Source organism: Drosophila virilis, chromosome 5 (assembly GCF_030788295.1).
Source record: "Drosophila virilis strain 15010-1051.87 chromosome 5, Dvir_AGI_RSII-ME, whole genome shotgun sequence".
Lineage (NCBI taxonomy): Eukaryota > Metazoa > Arthropoda > Insecta > Diptera > Drosophilidae > Drosophila > Drosophila virilis.
This window is the reverse complement of record NC_091547.1, coordinates 5333606-5356686: the sequence shown is the minus strand read 5'-3', so window position 1 is coordinate 5356686 and position 23081 is coordinate 5333606. Positions and strand designations below refer to the sequence as shown.

Genomic DNA, 23081 nt, shown 5'->3' with positions numbered 1-23081 from the left:
TATTTGTCTCGAAATTTATTTAAATATATTTACAGCAATTATCACTGTTCGAATCACGAAGCATTTTTTTAAATTGTTATAACAGAAATTTATTTCCGCCAGCTGTTCTTACAGGTACTAGGTATGTGAAAATGCCAAGCAGTCAACAAGAACATTTTGTTAATTTAACGATGAGGACGCTGCCGTTGCTTTTTCCATTATGAAATATTTATTGCCACAAGAGACTTAAAAGCGACAGTGGCGGCATGCCAGGCTCTGCACCTTTCGAGAATCCTATATTATAAAAATATAGAAAACATGAGCGTCCATATAAAATCAATAGATAACATTTGCAGCGCTGCTTCTTCTTATCGCACGTGCTGTAGACACTTACCCAAATAAAGGACCATTGGCACAAATCCCCAGTGGAATGTGGTCTGAATGACATCCACAACAACGCCTAGACGTTCCTTAGCACCATCAGAAAGAACCATTTTGATTTCTTACTAGTAAAAATGCAAAACTCGCACGCACACGCTTGTATTATGAAATGGCTTTGCAGCGAGTCACCGACTGTAAAAGAAAGTGTTGGTAAGCGCGTTAAGTTTTTGTTTTTGCTACAAGTCAATTAATGACGCTTACAAAGCAGCTCGAAAAAGTGGAATGCTAAATATGAAACATTGATTTATAATAATTTACTTGCTTGTTATAATTCATGCAAAGTCTACTACTCTGAACAAAATGTACGATATAAATGCGACACTACTTTGTCATTGACCTTGCCATATCGCAATACAAAATGTAAACAAAACGATAGCGTTACCTGATCTGGCAATGAAAACGCATGCTGGAAAATGGCAGGTTCTTGCTAGAGGTGAGCTCGTGCACAAATTTTGCCTGTACATCACAAACACAATACAATATTTTCATGCAAAAACCAATCAATTAAGTTTGTAATCAAGATAATCAAATCATATTTCTCATGCTGATAATTGCTAGTTAGATATGCAATTCGTGCTGCATCGTGCCAACTCGTGCCTCACTAGTTGTATCACATGTGCACGAGGCCAGCACTAGTTCTTTTCCATAGCAGCCCTGTCAGATGGTGTGGCATGCCCGCTAGAGCATATTATTTGCATTTTATTTATTAATACATTTAATTAATCTGAACGCAGAACGCTCGGAACTGCATAATAGAGGAGACGTGAATAGAGAGCAGCGCATTCATTTAACTCACACATATAATGTAAGCGATAAGCAAGTGTCGACGACTTTCACACTGACATTTTCCAACACAATGAAGCAGAGAAACTAAAAGAGAGAAAAAAAAAAAGAAAGAAAAAGAGTGAAAAATCAATTTCGTATTATGTAAGCTGGCTTGTGCTCAAAACCGAAATTTTGTTTATGTATGTTGCAGATAATAATTGCTTGTACGGACCATGAAAACAACTAATATCGGATTGTACGCATTTCGTTTAACCTTCGGACAGGTGAGCATACGCTAAATATCACATAAAACAATTTATTCGCAAATACCAAAAAAAAAAAAATGTATGCAAATCAAAGGGGAAATTACGCATAAGAGAAATTTCCCAAACACGTTCGGAATATTTCCTCGCACACCTACACATACAAGCACACACGCGCACACACACGCACGCACAATGAACAGCCTGCAAGCGGGCGATGCGTGTGTTGAATGCCTGAGTCAGGGCTTGAATCACAAGCTGCGCTACTTTTACCTGAATCTCGAGGAGCAGCTGCTTAAATGTGAATCCCGCAACTGCCTTTGGCCGCACAACGATGCCGTCTCCACCTCCTCCTCGTCCTCCTCCTGCTCCGATGTGGCGGAGGGCGAGACGCAATCACAGTCCACGCATGTGGATGATGATGAATTCATTAAGCAGCTGCTCGAACAGCTGGCAACAGGCAATGATTCCACACACTTGGAAACAAGTGACACCAAGCCGAATGCCGCCGCATACAGCTGCGATTCCAATTTGATGCCAAACGCGACCAGCAATGACTGCAGCATTGAGGATATTCTCTCCATGCCTAATCACTGGCAAAGTGCGCAGCAGCTGCTCTGCGGTGCAAATGCGGTCAATAGTCGTCGAAACACCTTCAATCTCGAGCAATGTGATAAGCTTTCACCTGTTGCAGCAGCCACAAAAGCAACAACAACAACAACGGCACATTCTATGCCTGATTTGCTAACGGAACCTGTTTGCATAACGGAACTGCTAAGCTCGCCGCCGAATGCGCCTGCTCCAGCTGCCAGCTCCAAGACCGAACCAGCCTTTGAACTGAGTGCCAAAGCTGGCAACATTGTCTACACGATCTCCATACCGCAGTCCATGCCCAAACCCAAGAGTCCAACTGCAAAGCGGAACATCTTCCAAATGGCGCCGAGCAAGGCCTCCACACAGGTGCGCAAACACCAGGAGCAACTGTCGCAGGTTGCGTCCAGCACAGCTGTAACGACGCCCACACAGACCGCGAGTCTGTTTCTGGACGCACTGAAGCGTCCATCAACGATGACGCTGGCAACGAGGCGTGCGCCACGCGGCAGGAATCTCAAGCGTCGCGAAAATGCGCCCTCTGGCGGCGCACGTTGGCGCATACAAGATGTGAAGCAGACGCTGGAGCGCATCGAGGCGGTCAGCAGGCAGAAGGGGAGCAAAACAGAAAGTGAATCGGAACTGGAAACGGAGCCGGAACTGGAGCAGGAAGCAAACGCAAAGCAAATTCATTGAGCAAAGCGAAAAAATGAAAAAAGAATAACAAATTTGGAATTTTTGTTGTCTTTCGAAATAAATTCGCCCACCAAAAATTTGCATATGTATCCGCCATTTACAAACAAATTCCGTTTATTTATAAACATTGAGAATTTTGACGGTCACTGCTTTATATATGTATGCGCGGCACGCGTCCAGCGCATGTTGAGCAATGTTCGATTTGGAGATCTGCAGATAGCGCTCCCAGAAATGCTGCGAATCAAGAAAGCAAAAGAGAAGGAAAGCAGGTCAAACCAAGTGCGGCGCTCGCTGAGTATGGCAGCGCGACGAGCCGCTGATAAGTTCCAAAGATGAACGCACAGTGGTGCCAAGTCGGCCGGAAAGTCAACAAAATAAGAATTCGCGCACATTTTCAACACTTGACACAGTCTTAAAAACACTTACGAAATCTATAAATAAGAGACGTCAAAAGATAGGTGGGCAATGCGAATAGAGAGTAGAAAAAAAAATGGAATTACAGAATTTTGCATGCATATATTTTGTATTATACCTATACATAATTTTTATTCATAGTTTTTTTTTTTTACTAAACTGAGCTTGAATTTTTATTAAAATTAAGCAATTGTATTTTGCTTTTAACACAAGCTATAAGAAATTTCCAGCCCTATAAAATATTAACCTATATATTTTTTTCGCACAATTTATTGTGCATTGTTACGCAGCGTTCGCTCAGTGTGACCAGCCGCAAGCTAAACAATTGCTTTGAGCACCGTTTCAAGCAACCTTCGCTCACTGTGCTGTGCTTGCTGACGTCACAAGCCACGCGCTTCCAGCTTTTTGCGTCTTTCATTGAATGCAAAAGCTGCGCTAATTGCAACAGCAACAACAAAAACTAGTAAAATAGAGTGGAGTACATGGATAAATGACGTTACTGGGGGGGCTGGAATTGTCGCACAGGTGTTACAAGCGATTAATGCCTTAATCAGTTCAATGAACGTGGCCAACGATTCGCTGTGGGGTTAATCAGACAAATGTCCCGTTGTTGCCAACGGCAATTGAATGCTGCGTAGTAGAAACCAGAAGCCGGCGGCAGACATTTGGGCAATTGGCCAATTTGGCTGAGTTTTGTTTGTTGTGTTAAAAATAGACAAAACAAAAACAAAAACAATAAAAGTTGAAACTTATGCAAATGATAAGAGTTTAAAACGTTTTTATCGCACTTGTTCTAATGCCTTTGTTTGCCTTGTTTTTATCTCTATCGCGCGCAGGCACCGCCGCTCTCCGCACAGGCCACGGCGCACAGCAGTCATGCGTTCACCACCAGCTCCTCGTCGCCGAACCGTGTGGTGACCCGTTCGGCCACAATGTTGGCCCTGTTCGGCATTGCGCTCTCCTCGTTCAGCCTGAAGCAGCTGCTGGCCAAGAAGCACAACAAACACAATGCGCTGCGCAAGCTCTAAGCCAAAGTACGGAAGCACGGATAGAGAGATCAGTTGCAAGGCGGCCATGTCCTGAGCGTCCGAGGCGTTACACATACCCAACTCAGTTCCCATGCTCATATTTAGTGTATATTTCTTTAAGTTAAGTCATCAGCCATACACAAAACACACACGCAGAGTGAAGAGAGAGAGGGGGGGGAGAGAAGGCAGCGACATGGCCAAATAGAGCAAAAACATTATGCATTGGAAGTCAGTCACACATTATATATTATATATTTTTTGAGTTGCACCGATTAGTATATGTATGTATATATATATATATATATATATATTTTCTTGTTCGCACACACACACACACACACACACAGAGAGAGAGAGAAGCTTGCAACGGTTGCGCAATGCTAACAAAAATTTGAATAAAACTTGTGATAGTTAATTATCTACTAATGATGATGATGATGATGATGATCGTGATGATGTTCTAAGTGTCAGCTGTGCGGCCTCCTATGCAATCCTCATTTGCCTCCTTTAGTTCTTATTTATATAGTCTGTATATATGTATGTGTTAACAAGTCGCAATATATACATATATATATATATATATATAATTATATTCCTAGTTATGCAAATTCTAAATTTTAAATGAGAAACGACTAAGTGAAAAACAATTGAATACGTGGGAATAGTCCAATTGCCAAGTTTATTATATATGGTCTGCGTTTGTGCGGCACAGTATAAATTTTTAGTTTTAGTTCAAATTAATATTCTTTAAATAAATGCATTATTATCAAAATCAAATGTACGGATTGTTTTCTAAAAACTATTTCTTATAATCAACTGACAAATTTTAATTTGTGTTTAGTTAATCAAAATCAAAGGTTCTTAATCGCATTAACTAATTATAAATCATAATCATAAGCACATAAATACGGTCGCTAATCAAATGTTTAACTTATAAATATGCTACTATAATAATGCCACACATAATTAAAGCTCTGCCATTGTATTGTTAACATAGTTATGATCCATATGCGTTATGTCTACAACTTGTATTGGCTGGCAGGTGTTCTGCTGTTGCAGCTGCTGCTCGATTTGAGCTGGCGTGCCGTTGCAGCTGTGCTGCCGAACACGCTGCATGGCCTCCCAATGCTGCAGCGTTCTCCTGGAGGGCAAGGAATAGTTTCTTTGGTAGGCACTTGGACTGGCTGCATAGAGCAGACGGGAGTCGCGCAGATTTCGCTTTGGGCAGACAACGCGTTTGCCGCTTTGCAGTTTCTGGATTTGTGCCTTGGAGCAGGTGCTACTTAGATTGTCCAGCAATTCGTTATGGCGCTCCTTGCATTTGTCCAGTTGCTTTTGCAGCTTGTCTATTGTTGCCGCATCTTTTGCTGCGGCAAGCTTCATTTTAAAGTTCTCACGCCTCAGATTTGTGCTGCAAGAAATACAATTAATGGAGATTTCTTTCAAGAGATCTACGCTACAGACTTTTCGCTCTCTAGAGCTGTGAGATAGGCCTCGGCGTCGACCACCACCTGCACAACCTCCTCTTCCAGATCGTCCTCCTCATCATGCTCCAGCTGATGCTGCAGTTCATCATATTCCGTTATAAGCGCATCCACAACTTGTTTACGTTGTGCCACAGTTCTTGCTTGGCGCGATTTCTTCAATTCTAGGCCATGGCTAAACGCTTTCTGCTCCTCAACGTAACCGATCTCTAGGTACTCCGCCTCCTGCTCGTTATGTACGCTGGGCACCGAGTTCGGCTTTAGTTTTAATGGGCGTGGCTTGCTGTATACGCCCAGCTCGTAGGGCAAATCTCTTTCAAAGTCGTCCGCCTGGAAGTGCTTCACACAGATCTTCTCCAGCTTGGTATTTATCGTATCGGTGCGCCGGCAGAAAAGCGTCCACTTTTCACATAGCTTGGCATCTTTTGGAAATGGAAAGTAGCGATTTTTCGATTTTGGGTTTGCGCAATCTTCCACAGCGCAAAACATTTGTGGGCAAAACGAAGTTTTTCAAAATTTCAAAATCAACTTAAACGGAGCAAAATTGACGTCACACAAAACAAACAGTGTTGTACAGTGCGTAAAGTCAACGGCAACGGTTCAGCTTGTGACTAGTTCATTGGCACTAGTTTCTTGGGCAGGAACTACAGTGAAATGCGCTTAATTTTATAGCAATATTACTTTAAAATATATTATATACAAATAAAAGCTTTAACACAAAACTATATATAAAAATAACAAAACTTTTTTACTAAATAATTCAAAAAAATTGCTCTAAGTTCAGCTGCTCAGCTGCTGAGCCGGAACCAGCCAGCACTTGCAGCGCTGTGCGCAGTGTTGCAAAGCACGCGTATGTGGCACATCAAAAACATATGAAAAAAAAAAATAACACAGCACATACAAATAAATGGGTGACGTGCCTAGTGCCAACACGGAGAATTGTTATTATTTGTAAATTGAAAAAAGGCTCAGAGCCCTGGCGAGTGGCATCAAATGCGCTAAACACCTACGAGCTAACAGGAGAGCAGCAGCAGCAGCAGCAGCAGCAGCAGCAGCAGCAGCAGTGAGCAGTCAGAGCAAGAACCAAAAAGATGGGCATAAACGTCAGCAGAAATGCCGACTTGGCGTCGAATGAATGGCTTCAGCGGTTTGTGGGGCGACAGCATATAGCCCACGATGACGAGGCCTTCTGGAACGGGCTGCTCAACTACAATATCGTAATGCCCGAGAACAGGTAGGTGGGGCAACACGTCAGCAGGTTGGCGGCTAACATAAGAGTTTGTTTTGCAGCCAGGATCAGCTGAGCTTGGACTCGCGCCTGGAGACACTGTGTCAATCGTTTATTGGCAATAATCTGAAGACGGGCAATTTTGGTTCGCTAATCACCGTTTTTCTGGAAAAAGCCTCGGAGCTGTTGTCGCTCTCGGACCAGGAGAGCAACATGCATGTGTGGCAAACGTTCAATGCGCTCTTCATCATACGCACCCTGATCAAGTATATCAATGAGACGGGCTCCGAGTTTCAGCTGCTGCAGCACTTCGAGGCCATGCCCAGCGCCGAGCTGCTAAAGGCCGCCGAGCAGCAACAGCAGCAAGAGGCAGCGGCCAGCATTGCCATTGAGGCTACGGAACAGGCGCCGCTGGCAGCGCTGATTGTGGACGGCGCCAAGTTCGAGACGTTTATCGATGCGCTGGTCAATCTAATTGTCGTGATACCCGTCAAAGAGTTTACCTATCATCTGCATCTCGAGTCTGTCAACACGCTGATCACGCTGCTGGCGGTGCATCTGTTTGCCCAGCAGCAGCAGCAGCAGCAGCCGACAGATAAATCGATTGTCTTTCGCACCATTTACAAATGCCAGCACGCGAATGTGCTGATGTCGGCGCTGCTGCATTTTGTGGCACGCATGGTGGAGGTGCCGCACACCATGTTTGGCTCCAGTTCGGCTGGATCGTTTGTCTTTGGCATCGCCGAGTCGCTGCTGTCCATTTTCACGTTTCGCAAGCAACAGGATGTGCTCAAGACGAGCAACGCCACCGGCGAGGAGCTCTCTCAGCAGTTTCGGACGCATTATCCCCTGGCTAACCAGAGTCTGCTGCTCATACTGATATTGACTAATCACTGTACCGCCCAGGACAATGCCTATCGCACGAGTCTGTTTGGCTGCGCCGATTCGAAGGATTCGCCCAAGCAGGGCAGCGGCGCGGTCTCCTTTCAAATTGACTTCTCGGCCGTGTACGAGACCCTGTGCCGCATTGTGACCATCGATCAGGCGACGCTGCTGCTCTATTTGCTGCTGCATCGCAACGAGCGCTTCTACAGGTTTGTCATGCAACAGCAGGATCTGGAGCAGCTGGTCATACCCATACTGCAGACGCTGTACAATGCGCCCGACAGCAATTCACATCACATCTACATGTCGCTTATCGTTCTGCTCATACTCAGCGAGGACGAGGGCTTCAACAAGAACGTGCACACGATTGTAAGTGGAATCGTGACTCCCTTTGTCCTTCTGTTTAAGCAAGCCCCTGTTCCATTTGCAGCTGCTGAAGAACATCAGCTGGTATACGGAGCGCACGATATCGGAGATATCGCTGGGCGGTATTCTCATCCTGATCGTCATACGCACGATTCAGTACAATATGCTGAAGATGCGCGACAAGTATTTGCACACCAATTGCCTGGCCGCGCTGGCCAACATGTCTGGCCATTTTCGTGCCCTGCATCCGTATGTGGCACAGCGTTTGGTATCGCTATTCGAGACGCTGGCACGTAAGCATACACGTTTGGATGCCCAGCTGAAGGAGCCGGCCGATAGTGTTGTGTTTGTGAATGTTGCGACGACGCCTGAGGATATGATGCAGGATTTGAGTGTGCTGGAGGAGGTGCTGCGCATGGTGCTGGAAATCTTAAACTCCTGCCTTACGAATCAGCTCGTCTACTGTCCCAATTTGGTTTATACACTGCTCTACAAGCGCAGCGTCTTCGAGGGCTTCCGCAGTCATCATGCGTTCCAAGATGTCATACAAAATATCGATATGGTGCGTCCAGCTAAAAGCCATGTAATACGTTTGAAATTTCTCATTAATCACACACACTTTGCAGGTGGTTGGCTTCTTCTCCTCGCGCCTGCAGCGTGTGCAGGAGCAGCGTGGCGAGCTGGGCGTCAACGAAGTGCTCGAGGTGATATCAAAGGGCGCCAGTCAATGGTCCAGCGATCGCCTGCGGGTAAGCCGGAACTCGGAACGATTTCAGTTCCATATAACATACAACATATGTTTTACTTTCAGAAATTCCCGGATCTAAAGTTTAAGTATGTTGAGGAGGATGCGCCCGAGGAGTTCTTCATTCCATATGTCTGGACGCTCGTCTGCAAATACGGTTGCGTTCACTTCAGCTCCGAGAGCATCAAGAGCGTGACCACGGACATTGCCTGCTAATATTAGATCCTAGCCACGACTGCGCCATTTCCTCGCTTTGATATGCTTTGCTCGCCGCTGGAGCACAATATTTTTCTATTATTCTATTATTTTCACTCTATATCCAGTCTCTTTGTCCCAATCCCAGCTGTGTACACAAAAGTGGAAGGTCTATTTGCCCAACAAATTCGAATCCAAGCCAAACAAATTATAGCAAACGTTGACGTTAAAGTGAAAAGCTAACAAAAACCCATGAACTAATGTTAAAATTTAGAGCTAGACTGCAAAGCGAAAAAGCGTAATATGAAATAACAAACAAAATACGAAGATCTTAAGAATGTAAAACATATTTTTTGCTACCGCTAAGTAAAGAATCATAGTTGAGAAAAAAGTTAAGCTCCGGACGCCTATCAAACGATTCTACTAATCCACAAAAACAAACTAATATATATATATATATATATATATATTAAAAAAAAATTGATTATATCTATATATATATATATACATATTTACATTGCGTATGTTAGTTATAATAATTATATAATATTGTGTTTAGCAATTGGTAGCTAAAGCTAAATTAAACACTAACTAAAGTTGATGAAAGTCAACAGTTTTATCTGTTGTTAGATAAGTTTGAGCATGTGACAAACGTTAAATTGAAGCGTTCTTATCTACGATAAATACCCTACATATTTGAAACTTCCTGTAGCTTGGCGACTTTTGTTTCTATCAGGAAGCCGAAAGGTATATTTGTATTTTGTTTTAAATTTCCAATAGCTTGAGGCTTTTTCTTTATTTTTTTTTTCAGGTAGACAAAAAGGCAGTTTGTGACGGTGCAGGCCCATCTGTTTGTTTAAGGGCCACTTAAGCATACAGGAAATTACTTCCAATAATGTGTGTGTCCATTTACGCAGCATTATGCATATTTGCACTATCAGCTGTCACAACAACAACAAAAACAACAACAACAACAACAACAACATTGGATTCGTCATGTTTATATTGCCATGTATTTTTCCCACTATCAACAACAACATTGTAAACAACAAGGCAGCAGACTCTGAAGTTTGATTGTGAAGAAGCTCAAATACTCTAGCTGCAAAATGAGGTAAGGTTAATAATATTTATTAAACTTGCATATAAAATGTGTTAAAAAGCAACGCATAATTCACCAACAAGGCGTTACCCAACACTTGGCATAGGCCATGTTCTCTTAATAAGGGTATTTTAAGGGATTTTTTACTGCCACCGCTAAAAGTTTATTATCTCTTAGATAATGTAAAATTCCCCAGCAGGGCGTTACCCAACACTTATCGTAGATAGCGTTATGTTTTTTCTACCAGCGTCAGAAGTTCGTTGACTTTTGTCGCTAATATAATATCCCCCATCAGGGCGTTAGCTAACACTTATCGTAAATAATGTTACTTTAATAAGGGTATTTTAAGGGACTTTTTTTTTGCCAGCGTCAGAAGTTTGTTGACTTTTGTGGCAAATGTGAAATTCCCCAGCAGGGCGTTACCCAACACTTATCGTAGATAACTTTACTTTAATAAGGGTATTTTAAGGGACTTTTTTTCTGCCAGCGTCAGAAGTTCGTTGACTTTTTTTCGCTTAAGTCGTTGTCGTTAACATAGACACAAACCCGCAAGGGGGCGGGCGCATTGTGGTCGGCTGACAGTTGTTGTTGTTGGTTTTCTTGTTGTTGTTGCTGGCTTATTTGTTGCAGTTGTTTGTTTGTTTTTTTTTTGCAGTTTTGTGCACGCTACGTGCCTTCAATAAATAAATTTCAACAGAAAGAGCATAAAAAATGCAAGCAACAACAAAATAAAGCATTAAACACAATTTATTTGCCATTCGCGTGCTGTTGTTGTTGTTGCTGTTGTTGCTGCTTCTGCTGTTGTTGTACAAGGCGGAAAATTTGTTATTGTGCATTTTCATAGGCTGGCGGTGCGCTTGTTGCATTTTAATGAATTTTTCTACATATTTTTTTTTTCAAATTTCCTAGCGTGCTGCAATTGTTGTTAGTTTTCAGTTAATATGCAGGTTAAAACAGTTTATTGACTTTTGTCGCCCGCATTTTGTCTTCTTCTATTCGAGCCAATTTCAATTCTTGCCCAATTGGCCGCACAGAATTTGCCAGAAGCTTAGCAAAGTTCGCAACCCGATTGCGAAAAGCCGCGCAAATATCGTTGCGCAGGCGCGTAAACAAAACAAAACAAGAAAAAAAAAACGTTCAACAAAAGCTAAAAGCGAAATAAAAAACACAAATGGAAACGCTTATTGAGTCTGAGCTGAGCTTGATTGGATTCGAGCTGGCGACTGGACGACTGAAACTGGGCATAAAACGTGAGCACGCCAAATATGCCCCCTCTCTTGGCCCCTTGCCCACCTGCCCCCCGCAGCCCCGCTTTTGTCGGCACTAAATTACAAATAATTGTGCAAAGTCCGCAGCATTGTGAATTAATAAAACCAACAACAATATTATGACATAAATATTGGCAAAACGAAATGAAAACAAGAGCATAATAACGGTATGTGTGTGCATATATGTGTATGTATGTGCATATATATGTACATATGTAATCATGAACATAATCCATATAGACGCTGCCAGTGCTGCCAGTTTCGCCATTTATTCGTCGAATCAATAATAGTGGGAAAACTTGCATTGGCTTTATAATTCCCATTTAACCAGGCTAATCACATTTGCTGCTCTTCTCTATATATAGCTTTATTTGACCATATTCTTAACTAAATATTGATTTTAAAACGCTAACAGTATTTATTTGCTTATATGACCATCTTAGATAGATTCTGTTTTTCATTTTTGTCGCGGCCAGTGCTGCCCATTTTGTTATATAAACAATTGACCAACACCTATGGGCAATGTGTCCTAAAGGCAGGGAATTTCACTGCCAGCTTAAAATGTTCGTTGAGCTTAGTCGCTTGTGTTGAATCCTCCAACGACTCGTTGCCCAGCACTAATGTAATATTTCCCCAATAAGGAACTCTTGCTGACAGCGTAAAAAGTTCGTTAAGTTCAGTCGCATAAGTAAATTTCTAACAAGGCGTTATCCAACACTTGTCGAAGTAATGTTCCCTAAGGGTACTTTTTGACTGCCAGCCTATGAAGTTGGATAACTCTTGTGACTGAGATAAAATAAGCCAACAAGACGTTACTCAACACTTGTCGTAGGTCTTGTTTCCCGCTGATCTTTCATTAGATATAAAATAAATCAAATATAGCTTTATTTTGCTTAATTGTTTTAAAAATAATCAGTTTTTATCAATATGCGCATTATCCAAAGACGTCATCGGTTCTTTGTGTCTGGGCCAGTGCTGCCAATTTTGCTATTTACCCGTTATTTTAGTGGGAATTTCGCTCAACCCTGTGCCGTTAGCTGTAACTGAACTTATAGCTGTCATCTATAGGTCATTGATCCAATAGTTGTAAAAAAAAGATCAAAACATAATGTAAACAGACAAATATGGCTAACTGGCCCGCAGATTGGGCTTGAAATGAGTTGTTTGGCCCGTAGCCAGGGCTTGGATAGAGCCGTTTGCTGCTCTCCGGTTTGCCCTCGCTTTCGGTTTCGCTTGAAAGGCTTTGTTTGAGACACAAACAAATTATGTTTATTGCCAATCGATTTAACATAAATTCGCACCTTTCAATTGTTTATGTTTATTTACGGCCCGGGGCCGGGCCTGACGCTTTGGCTAGCACAAAATTATGATCTCACGTCTGACGTCTCGTACTGGTTTACCTAGACCCAACTAGGCATCCATTGACGTGCTCCACTCATCATCATCATCATCATCATCATCAGCATCATCATCTGCATCAGCATCATTGTTGTGCGACCTTTGCAGCTATTGATCTGGTTTGTTTACGAGTCGCTTGTTTGTTTGTAATAATTTTGTATTTTTTTTTTTTTGCGAGCATTCGCATGAGAAATAACTCGAAGCCAGGCGACTTGGGCCATTTCCAAGTGAAATCTATGAAAGTTGCACTGAGACTGGTCTCTAATATATTTTTTTGTCTAGCCGAGGGGCCAGCCTAGAAATGAATCAATAGCTTATTTTATATATATATTTTTTTTAAAGTATGTAAGCTTTGTTTATGATCTTCACAGAGCTCGGCTCAAGCTAGCTTTGAATATGTTTAGACTTTAGCTAGATTTGCTGATTTTTAGCGGAAATTGCAACTGGTTTTGTTTGCTAGAAAATTCGAATGCTAGAAAATTCTAAAATGCTTCGATCGATTAACTCGATTAACTGCCTTAAGCCAATCCAATATGAAGTCTTGTTTATGTACATGTCGCTTTTGCTTCTGCTATAAAACAATCCAAAACGAAGACTTGCTTCTTCCTTTTCTACTATAAAATACTTTAAAATGAAGTTTTTTTTTTGTATAATACTATAAATAACTCCAAGATAAAGTCTTCTTATATGAAAACTTGTTTGTTCCTCTTGTACTTCGGCTATAAAATACTTCCCTTTTCTACTAAAAAATACTTCCTTCTCTTATTTTGTACTATAAATTATTCATGATAAAATACTTCCCTTTTCTACTATAAAATACTTAAATCTCTAATTTTTTACCATAAATTATCCAAGATAAAATCTTTGCTGTATGCATTATCCTCTAATATGGAAACTTGTTTGTGTCTCTAGTTCTTCTGCTATAAAATAGTTCCTTTTTCTACTATAAAATACTTAAATCTCTTATTTTGTACCATAAACTATCTGAGATAGTCTTTGCTGTATCTATTATCCTCCAATGTGAAGACAATATTTTCTACACAATAATATAACTTGGTTGAGTCGCCTCTTTTGCTATAAAACATTCCAAGACGTAGTTCTGGTTCTCTCTTTGCTGCTATAAAAAAATTCAAGATGTCTGTTTTGTTCTACTATAAATTACTCCAAGATAAAGTTTTTGCTGTATTTATTTTGTTTCTACTATCCTTCAATATGAAGACTTGGCTATGTCTCTTTTCCTTCTGCTATAAAATAATTCAAGAGTAATTCTTGACTGTTTCTTTTTTTCAACTATAAAAATATCAAAATGTGTCCTATTTTTATTCTTACAAAAATTGCTTCAAGACTGAGACTGAGTTCCTGTCTTACTTCTACTATAAAATGCTTGAAAAATAAGTCTGTCTTTTTATGCCATAAAATATTCTTGTTTGTGTCACCTTTTCTTCTTCTATATTAAACTCCAAGAAAAAGTCTTGTACTATAAAAATAATTTCAGATTAATTCTCGACTCTTTTTTCTACTATAAACTGCTCCAAGAAAAGCTCTCTATTTTTATGTACTATAAAATAAATTCAGATAAATTCTGTCTATTAAATATTTCTTGAGGAAGGCTTGGCTATTTTCTTCTGCTATAAAGTGCTTCCAGATGAAGTCTGGACTGTTTTTGAAGCCTTTTTTTTTCGGCATTTTTAAGCATTTGTGTTGCCCTTTTTAATTTTTAATAAATTTGAAATTTACTTTATGCTTTTATAGCTCAACTCAAATTGCTTTTGTTCAAACAGCTTAGAAACATATTTAACAAAATAACAAAACGAATTTTTATATATTTTTGAGTTTTCCTCTTTTATACTTTATTTCATCATGAATATTTATCACAATAACCTAAGAGCTAGAAAAGTGTTAGACACCTTTTTTTTTGTTTACAATTACAATGGGTTTTGTCTGAAGGAATGATGCATGAATTTACTTAAAAATTTTAAGGAAACTGTATAAATATTAAAGACAATTATTGAAGGACAGTTGCTTAATGGGTGTGCGAGTGTGTGCAGGTGTGTGTGTGTGCGAGTGTGTGTTCTATAAGTAAATGCTGCCCTTGATTCGCTACTTGACAGAGGACGAAAAAAAAGCATGCGCCTTTGGCAACGCCAGCCGATCGGATACGGTCGATCAGCAGATTACTCCTTCCCTTCCCTCAGCTCCCTCAGCTCTCTCTCCTACATGCCCTCACAGGTGGCCATGCAGGTCTTGTAGCTGGGGAAATTGTTCTCGTTGCCATCGCAGCCACCGAACTTGAATTCCACACACTTTTTCTGCTCCGGATCGTAGCGCCAACGCGGTATTAGGGCCCGACAGACGCCCTTGCGTGCCGGCATCATGCAGAACTGTTCCGGATGCGTATTGCGACCGGTATTGGCCACATCGTCCAACGAGATGGCATCAAAGAAATCGCTAACATCATCGTACAGATCCATGGGACGCGACTCGCTGCCGGCCAGCAACAGCACGAGCAGCACAAGCAATGCTCCTTCGATTAATCTCAATTGGCTTGGGGCAAACATATTTTGGCTACGGTTCGAACACTTTTCACGGTTGCTCTTCCTCTTCTTCTTACTCTTCTTCTTCTTTAGACTGTTTTGCGTACACACTTGTTGTTGGCTCTTCAACTGGCGACTGGCGACTGATTGCATTAGCTGCTCCGCATTTGGTTTTATACCGGGAAGGTGACGTGACGTGACTAGCGGCTCGATCGCCAGCTGCGGCTTGGGCTCTTTTGGGCGACTCTTAAAGTTGGTCAAGCAAACGAACGGCGTTGCCAGATCAGGCGAATAAGTATTGGAAATTATTGAAATATCATTTTGCACTTCTTTTGAGCTAAAATAATTGAAAATATTTAAAGTCGAGTTGGCATTAAAAATACATTAACTATGGCAAGGCAAATTTTTAGCTCTAATAAATATTATTATTATTATTTTTTGAGCTAAAATAATTTAAAATATTATTTAAAGTCGATTTGGCATTAAAAATACATTTACTATGGCAAGGCAAATTTGTAGCTCTAATAAATATTATTATTATTATTTTTTGAGCTAAAATAATTTAAAATATTATTTAAAGTCGATTTGGCATTAAAAATATATTTACTATGACAAGCAAATTTGTAGCTCTAATAAATATTATTATTATTATTTTTTGAAGCTAAAATAATTTAAAATATTATTTAAAGTCGCTTTGGCATTAAAAATATATTTACTATGGCAAGGCAAATTTTTGGCTCTAATAATAATTATTATTATTATTTTTTGAGCTAAAATAATTGAAAATATTTTAAGTCGAGTTGCCATTAAAAATACATTTATAATTTAATGGCAAGGCAAATTTGTAGCTCTATAAATATTATTATTATAATTTTTTGAGCTAAATTAATTGAAAATAATATTTTAAGTCGAGTTGGCATTTAATATATATTTACAATTTAATGGCAAGGCAAATTTGTAGCTCTAATAATAATTATTATTATTATTTTTTTTTTTGTGCTAAAATACTTTTTGAGTTTCTGTTACAATTTAGTGGACGGGCAAAATTGTTGTGCCTGTCTAGCAAATCCATAGTAAATATTCTTTACAGACTTGCTGCCGGCTGCTGTCACAGTCTCCCAGATAAGTACGAACCACTTGCTGCGCTCAAAGTATTGCCTGGATAATAAAATAAACAATTTTAGTGCTGTTGACTCATTTGAGAATTGTCTGTCCGTTCGTCTCTTGGCCGGGGCAGTGCATGAGGAACGTGCCGCAGCGAGACGCCAGCTGAGCTGCGGCAGAGCAGCAGCAAAAAGCAACAGTCAGCGCCCGGTGGCATTAATTTGTGCAATTGCCTCGACTGTTCACTCAAGGTAACGCACACGCTGCAGGAGGCAGCCTCAGCTGATGATGGGCGGGGCTGTGGATGGGTGTGGCAGCATATAGGAAGGAGAGCCGCAGTTGCGTCTACGTTTGCTTTTGTGGCCATGATAAAAATTGCATGAGCTTGCACTTGGCATTTTATGCTGGGCGGCTGCAGCAGCAGCACTTGGCCCGTTGCTGCAGACGTTCCCAAGTTGCAGTCAAATTTTCATTTTTCCGCTCACGTATTTCGATTAAATTCTCATTTTGGTCATAATTTTGCCGTTTTTACGTTTGCCTTGGCATTAAATTGCAACTTTTCCAACACCGCCATCATGCGCTCTCTCTCTCTCTCTCTCTCGCTTTCTTTTATCACATCTTTTTTTTTTGGGTACTTGAGAGTTGGGCGGCGTTGTTTATGTGCGTATTGAAATGATCAAGTTGGCCAAAAGTACATTTGGTAAATTAAAAGTTTTCTAGCCTGTTAACTTGGCTAATACGCGCTTGACAGCCAGCAGGTTGGGTATTTGCTTTACTCGTTCGATTGTTGCCTCTTATTGTTGTTGCCACACATACATAAATCAATTTGGCTTGCGCGACATTTCTAGCCGGTTAGTTGGCAAGTTTTATGATTGCCGCATAAATCCGTTAACAAAGCCCAAAGCACCTGATACCCACCGTGGTGCGGCATCGGCAACAGCCACTGTTTCGGCTAATTTTCCTTGGCACGCACACATTGGCACGTCACATTGGCAAATTCCCCATGAGCATTGAACAGTTACATGCAGGAGCAGCATACACAAGGCAGGAACTGGAACGGGAGCTGGAACTGAAGTTGCAGCTGGAGCTGGAGCTGGAGCTGGAGCTGCTAAAGCTTAGCAATAAAGTTTTGTTATGTGCGCGTAATAAATTGAAAAATAGTGCGCGCAACAGCACAGCTGCACACACACACACACATGTACACACAGTCGTGCTCAACTGTTGCGCATCTGCTGACACTGCCTTAGCCGTGGCACATGCAAATGCAAAACGCAAACGCCTCTGACATAATTGTAATCGAATTATTTTTTTTTGCGCTGCTGCCCAAGAGTATGCAACATTGCGCAGCGCTTACAAATGCGGCAGCTGATTTGCTGCATTTACTTTCAGGCTGCAACTTAAAATAATACACATTCTATTTATCTTATGAGCAGTAAATTTTCTAAGCTCAGATAAGCTGTATATCGTATATAAACGCACTGGCAGAGCGCAATTATCCGGAGAGCGCAAAGAAGATAATTTATTCATTCACCGTTGATCCCATTTCATTGCAGACACAACAGAGAGCGCACATTATGAATGAGCAGAATGCTTTTGATCCCGTTCGTTATCTTTCTCCCACAAGAAGAGCGCATTGCGAATGGTGTGAAGCGTGGGAGTTTTAATTGTTGTATGCTCTGACAGTTGTTGTTGTATTAGTGTGAGCGTCGGCTTAGCGTAGGCGTAGCCTTAGCCTAATGAGGCAATTTAGTCAGTGGGCGTCTGTCCTGTCGATCGGTTGAGTTCATTGTGCGTGTGCATAAAGTCATTTGCTAACAGAGCTTAATTATTTCTTAGGTCTTATAATGTGCCTGGCTGGTGTTATTTGTGTTTCTATGCTGACCACTGCGCTACCTTTATGTTTATATCTATAAATCAATCAAATGCGTGTGGTGTGAAACTTTTTTCGAGGAGCAAATTTGGCGCGCAATTCCATACAGAGAGAGAGAGAGAGAGAGAGAGAGAGAGATAAAAAAACAGTGCTTTACTCAAATTGGTAAGCGTGCTCTTGCATATATGTATATATTTACATTTATTGAGTAGAATACAGTTAGGTTTTTATGTCCCTTTTGTAGCAAACGTTTCTGTAATGTTAATGCTATGTAAAAGGAACAATCTTCATGCTTTTGTATAAAAAGAGTGCGTAATAATCTAGCTACAGGTGCACAGCGAAAATGTGCAACGCAACTCGTGTAGGCAAAATGTAAAGCCAATAAAATCACACATAGTTACATGGAATAAACCATATTGGAATAATTTTATCGCCGCAATGTAATTAAATTACTTAGCCCGAGCACACGGCGAGTACAAAATGCAGTGTGCAAATCCCTTTTAAAAGGCCATAAATGCGCAATATCAGCAACAGGGGGACGCTGCCACCTAGCCCCCTTGCTATACAGGCCCCCTCGCCTGGGCCGCTGGGCATATTTCCAGGCAAAGCCACCGCAATAACCGCTGTCAATATGCGGATTAACGCATCAACTACATGACCAGGCACGGTCCGCAGTTGCAGGCCTCGAGCAGGATATCGTGTTTATTAAATTGACGCGCGAGCGAGGGCGCGCGCGCGCGCGCGTGTATGTATGTGTTGAAAAAATGAAACAGAATGCAGACTGTTGCATGCGTGGCGCGTCAGCCGGCAAAAATGTCATTTGCGCAATAATTTAATTAATTGCAGAATGTGCAATCAACCCTCGAGTAGAGCGAGCAAAATTTAAATAAAACAATTTGAATTCCAATTCGGGCAGCTGACGTTGCCCTAAGCCCATTTACATTTATGATGCGTTTGGGGCTACGCAAAAAACAAAAAAAAAGAAAAGAAAAGCAGAGCATCCAAAAGAAGCCCCACTTATAGTCAGGTCAGTGGCAACTAAATTAATTCGATAATTGACTTCCACTCTTTTGACTGCTCGTCCGCTCAGTTACACGTTTCGTGTTTTTTTGTTTTTTGTTTTTTTTTTTGGTTTTTGCCATTTTCCTGAGCTGGCTTTGTCGCCCGGTCTGCCAGCCGGTTCCATGGGCCATCCACAGTTTGGCTCGTTTATTTTTTATGTGTGCAGAGAAAACATAAAAACGTCTGTTGCGTGTTGCATATGGAAAATTGCCAAAAGGAGGGCAGGGACCGGGGCAGGGGCAGGGGCAGGCACTCCAAGCAGCGGCGAGTGCCCCAAGAAGAAGTTGCAAAAGGAAATGTAGCAAGTCGTAATGGTCCTGACAGCGCCCAAACACACAGGCATAAAAAAAATACAAGAAAAAAAAAAAAACATATAAAAAATAAGTAAAAGAAAAAAAACTGAAATTCTGTTGCCCGTCCGGCTGGGAGTTTTAATAGTTGTGCAAGTGCATGTGATTGCTTTATGGGATTTGGATGAACTTGGCGGCACGTGCCGCTTGGCATTTAGTTAATTATCGCAAATTAGCCAGCCATTGCGGCACAAATTGATTGCCCGCCTGCTTAAGTATTCCAATTTGGCAAGAAAAACATTAATTGCAAAGTACTTGAAATAGTTACCAAAGATGATTCAGATTGCCTGCCGAAAGAAGCGCAGGAGATTGCAGGAAGATTTGCTGAGGAATACGATCAAAATAATAGACAGCGGGAGAAGACTGCTAGAGGAGATTAGTATGAAGAACGACGGAAGAATGTTACACAAATATAAGAAGAATGTCGCAAGAGAGCTAAAGAAACTTCTGAAGAAATCTGAAAGAATATTAGGGATGAATGTAGGGGAAAAGTGCTCGAAGAATGCCCGAAGAATGCCTAAGGAAATTTTAAGAATTCTCTAAGAGTTTCAGAGAATTGTCGAAAGATTGTCAGTAGAAAGATAGAAGAGCTTTCGAAAAATGCCGGAAGAATAAACCCTGACTAGGCCCAGCAGATGGCCAGGAGAATGAAATCCAGTAGAAACCCAGTAGAATGCCAGGTTAATGGTAAACAATTTCGGAAAACTACCAGAAGAATTAGCAGAAAAACAGAAGAAATCGGGAAGAATGCCTGAAGAATGTCAGAAGAACGATTAGAGAATTTCAAGAAGATGCCAGAAGAATTACACTAGAAGAATTACTAAGAAGTACAGAGGAGCCCCAGAAGAATAATAGAAGACTATCCAAAGAAAACCCAAAAGAATTACGGAAGCAATTTAGACGAAATGAAAAGAAACCCAGAAGAAAGATGGAAGAGAATGGTAGAGGAATTTCTGAAAAATCCCAAAAAAAAAAAAAACTACAGAAGAGAAACATGGAAGAAATCAAATAGAACGACTTGAGTATGCCCGAAGAATCACAGAAGAAACTTAGAAGAATGTTAGCGGAACGTAACAGAAGCTGAAATGAAACTCAAATGAATTCTGAAAAAATTCCAAAAATTGCAATTTCAGCGCTTAAAAATGAATGATTGAATCTAAATTCAGTTTGTCGTTTACATTTGCGGCAAATGCAATTTCTTGGCATTGTTCGGCTTTGCGAATGCATTCGGCACATTCAGTTCTCGGTGCTCAGTGCTCAGTTCTCAGTTCTCGGTGCTCAGTTCTGAAATTCTCGATAGATGCAGATACGTTTGCCAGGTCTCATGTTTATTTAATTTGATCAATTGGCGCAGCGTGTCACATAAATTTGTCCATTTTACAAATGCACAAAAGACACTAAATTTGTCGGTTGTTTGCCAAGGCAGTCGGACACAAATGGCCGTCGGCAGCCGCCACTGGACGACACTTGTGTAGACGGGCGGGGGGGTGTAGAATTGGAGGCGTGCAAGCTCCTTGACCTGGCCACGTAGCACATACGTCTCAACACCTTGGCAAATGAAAAGAAATTGCCGACATCGATGGGTATTGTATGGAATGCAGCTGCCCAAACAGGCAGCTTTTCTTTTTTTTATATATCTCAACCTTATATATATATATATATAGTGACATATCCATAGTCGCACCCACCCTTTAACATATCTTAGCACATAAGCATAAGCACAATTATAAACATTTCTAATATTGTAAACAAAGAGCCTGGTGATAACATCGACATTGGTCAAGATCAAACTGTCCCCCTTTGGTAGACATAAACAATTCACCCTAAATATCACGCCACTGTCAATGTTCCCATCAGAGTACTATCCCACGCATAATTGCTGACGCAGCTCAAACTTCACTCAATTTTGACTCAAACTCTCTCAAAGCGAAGTTTGCTAAGCGACCGCAACAGTTAGATAAATCAGTTCATATTCGGGAAGCAAATCTGAATGTACTCAACAAAAGTAGCCGTTAAGTGAAAATAATAAATTGAAATATATTTTTTTATAGTAACCTAACGTGTAAAACTTAATTGGCGCAGCCGGTAGGATACGTCGGGAAAAATTAAAGATCGCTAAAGGATAATTAATTCCCAGATCTAACGCACAATCGCGACCGAAAGTGTTGTCGGAGTGTAATAAAAATTTTCTCGAATACGTATCCGCACAAGAACCTTCGGGTCATTAGTAGCTTAATAATATTGACCCTTTGGGCAATAAAGCTACTACAGTTAATAACGACTGGCTTTGCATATCGTTTGATCCCTGCAATACGTTATTACTGAGTCTTTTTAAGACACACACACAAAAAAAAAAAAAAACATTTACACAATAATCCATCACAAACTTTAACTTAAAATAAAAGTGCAAAATCAAAGAACAATAAAGTTCAAACCTACAAACTCAAAACTATTCAAAAAAAAGTGTATTACACCAAGATGACAATGGAATTATCAGAACAACACCTCAACCAGGCCCTTTCACAACTTAGACAGGTGCCAAGCTTTGACGGATCAACGGATCAACTAAACGCCTTCATTAAAAGGATAGATTACATCCTACACCTGTATCCAACCCGAGATGTTAGACAACATAGCATCTTATACGGAGCCATCGAATTGCAAGTCACAGGAGATGCTCAGAGAATATCACAAAGGACAGCAGCCAACACTTGGCAGGAGCTGAGAAACGCATTGATTGAAGAATACAAAGTGCAGACACCATTTGAAGAACTCCTTCGACGCTTATACAACACGAATTACCAAGGAAACGTCCGTAAGTTCATCGAGGAGCTCGAGAATAAATCTTTTGTTATTTTAAATAAGTTAGCACTAGAAAATATACCTAGCAATACAACCCTTTATACAAATGCTATGAATAACACAATCAAAGATGTTATTACAAAAAAATTACCAGATAGGCTTTTCATGATGTTAGCCAGACACGACATTACGTCGACACAAAAACTAAAGCAAGTAGCTCAAAGAGAGGGATTATATGAAAATAGCGTTACTGAAAAACCTAAAAATAATAATGTTCAGGGAAATCCAAATAACAATCGTAGGAACATGGGAAATTATCAGCAAAATGCTAACCCAACCACCATTTCAAGTGGCTATTCCAACACGAATCAGAGTTATCACGCACAAAATAAACAGCATAATAAGTCCGAAGACAATCAGAAAGCTCACCACGAGTTCCAACAGAAATTAAGTCAAGGTAGATACCAAAATCCCTTAAACTACCAAAATCAGTCCCATTCACGCTTGAATGCAC

At 40.8% G+C, this 23081-nt stretch overlaps 6 protein-coding genes across 6 annotated transcripts in view; 3 read left to right on the top strand and 3 right to left on the bottom strand.

Annotated features, from left to right (window-relative positions):
* Positions 1–63: 63 nt before the first annotated feature.
* Tom7 (Translocase of outer membrane 7) lies at positions 64–756 on the bottom strand. Its single transcript, XM_002048669.4, has 3 exons — positions 622–756; positions 374–552; positions 64–273 (listed from the first exon to the last, which is right to left on the bottom strand). Exons 2-3 carry the CDS (start codon positions 471–473, stop codon positions 209–211), a joined length of 165 nt encoding a protein of 54 aa, XP_002048705.1. The 5' UTR covers positions 474–552; positions 622–756; the 3' UTR covers positions 64–208.
* A 309-nt stretch (positions 757–1065) lies between these two features.
* Positions 1066–4954, top strand: LOC6626612 (uncharacterized). Its single transcript, XM_002048670.4, has 3 exons — positions 1066–1225; positions 1397–1469; positions 3986–4954. Exons 2-3 carry the CDS (start codon positions 1419–1421, stop codon positions 4175–4177), a joined length of 243 nt encoding a protein of 80 aa, XP_002048706.1. The 5' UTR covers positions 1066–1225; positions 1397–1418; the 3' UTR covers positions 4178–4954.
* LOC26531003 (uncharacterized) lies at positions 1476–3907 on the top strand. The gene has a single exon (XM_015174783.3). The coding sequence runs from the start codon at positions 1533–1535 to the stop codon at positions 2733–2735; it is 1203 nt and encodes a 400-aa protein (XP_015030269.1). The 5' UTR covers positions 1476–1532; the 3' UTR covers positions 2736–3907.
* LOC6626613 (52 kDa repressor of the inhibitor of the protein kinase) lies at positions 4830–6245 on the bottom strand. Its single transcript, XM_002048671.4, has 2 exons — positions 5642–6245; positions 4830–5588 (listed from the first exon to the last, which is right to left on the bottom strand). The coding sequence occupies exons 1-2, from the start codon at positions 6148–6150 to the stop codon at positions 5144–5146; spliced, it is 954 nt and encodes a 317-aa protein (XP_002048707.1). The 5' UTR covers positions 6151–6245; the 3' UTR covers positions 4830–5143.
* A 277-nt stretch (positions 6246–6522) lies between these two features.
* The window catches only part of LOC6626614 (dymeclin), a 106822-nt gene continuing 90263 nt past the window's right edge, over positions 6523–23081 (top strand). The window contains exons 1-6 of the mRNA XM_002048672.4: positions 6523–6895; positions 6952–8143; positions 8205–8702; positions 8767–8889; positions 8952–9827; positions 9892–10191. Coding sequence (XP_002048708.1) covers positions 6753–6895; positions 6952–8143; positions 8205–8702; positions 8767–8889; positions 8952–9101 — 2106 coding nt within the window. The 5' untranslated portion in view covers positions 6523–6752 and the 3' untranslated portion in view covers positions 9102–9827; positions 9892–10191. The remainder of the gene's footprint in view (positions 6896–6951; positions 8144–8204; positions 8703–8766; positions 8890–8951; positions 9828–9891; positions 10192–23081) is intronic.
* LOC6626966 (kunitz-type serine protease inhibitor 3) lies at positions 14709–15707 on the bottom strand. Its single transcript, XM_002048673.4, has one exon. It carries the CDS (start codon positions 15530–15532, stop codon positions 15059–15061), a length of 474 nt encoding a protein of 157 aa, XP_002048709.2. The 5' UTR covers positions 15533–15707; the 3' UTR covers positions 14709–15058.

Coding starts and splice junctions, on each gene's coding strand:
- LOC6626612 (XM_002048670.4), top strand. CDS start 1,419: ATGAAAACAACTAATATCGGATTGTACGCATTTCGTTTAACCTTCGGA. Junction 1,470..3,985: donor TTCGTTTAACCTTCGGACAG/GTGAGCATACGC, acceptor TATCGCGCGCAG/GCACCGCCGCTCTCCGCACA.
- Tom7 (XM_002048669.4), bottom strand. CDS start 473: ATGGTTCTTTCTGATGGTGCTAAGGAACGTCTAGGCGTTGTTGTGGAT. Junction 274..373: donor GCCAATGGTCCTTTATTTGG/GTAAGTGTCTAC, acceptor TTTATAATATAG/GATTCTCGAAAGGTGCAGAG.
- LOC26531003 (XM_015174783.3), top strand. CDS start 1,533: ATGCAAATCAAAGGGGAAATTACGCATAAGAGAAATTTCCCAAACACG.
- LOC6626966 (XM_002048673.4), bottom strand. CDS start 15,532: ATGCAATCAGTCGCCAGTCGCCAGTTGAAGAGCCAACAACAAGTGTGT.
- LOC6626613 (XM_002048671.4), bottom strand. CDS start 6,150: ATGTTTTGCGCTGTGGAAGATTGCGCAAACCCAAAATCGAAAAATCGC. Junction 5,589..5,641: donor ACAGCTCTAGAGAGCGAAAA/GTCTGTAGCGTA, acceptor TATTTCTTGCAG/CACAAATCTGAGGCGTGAGA.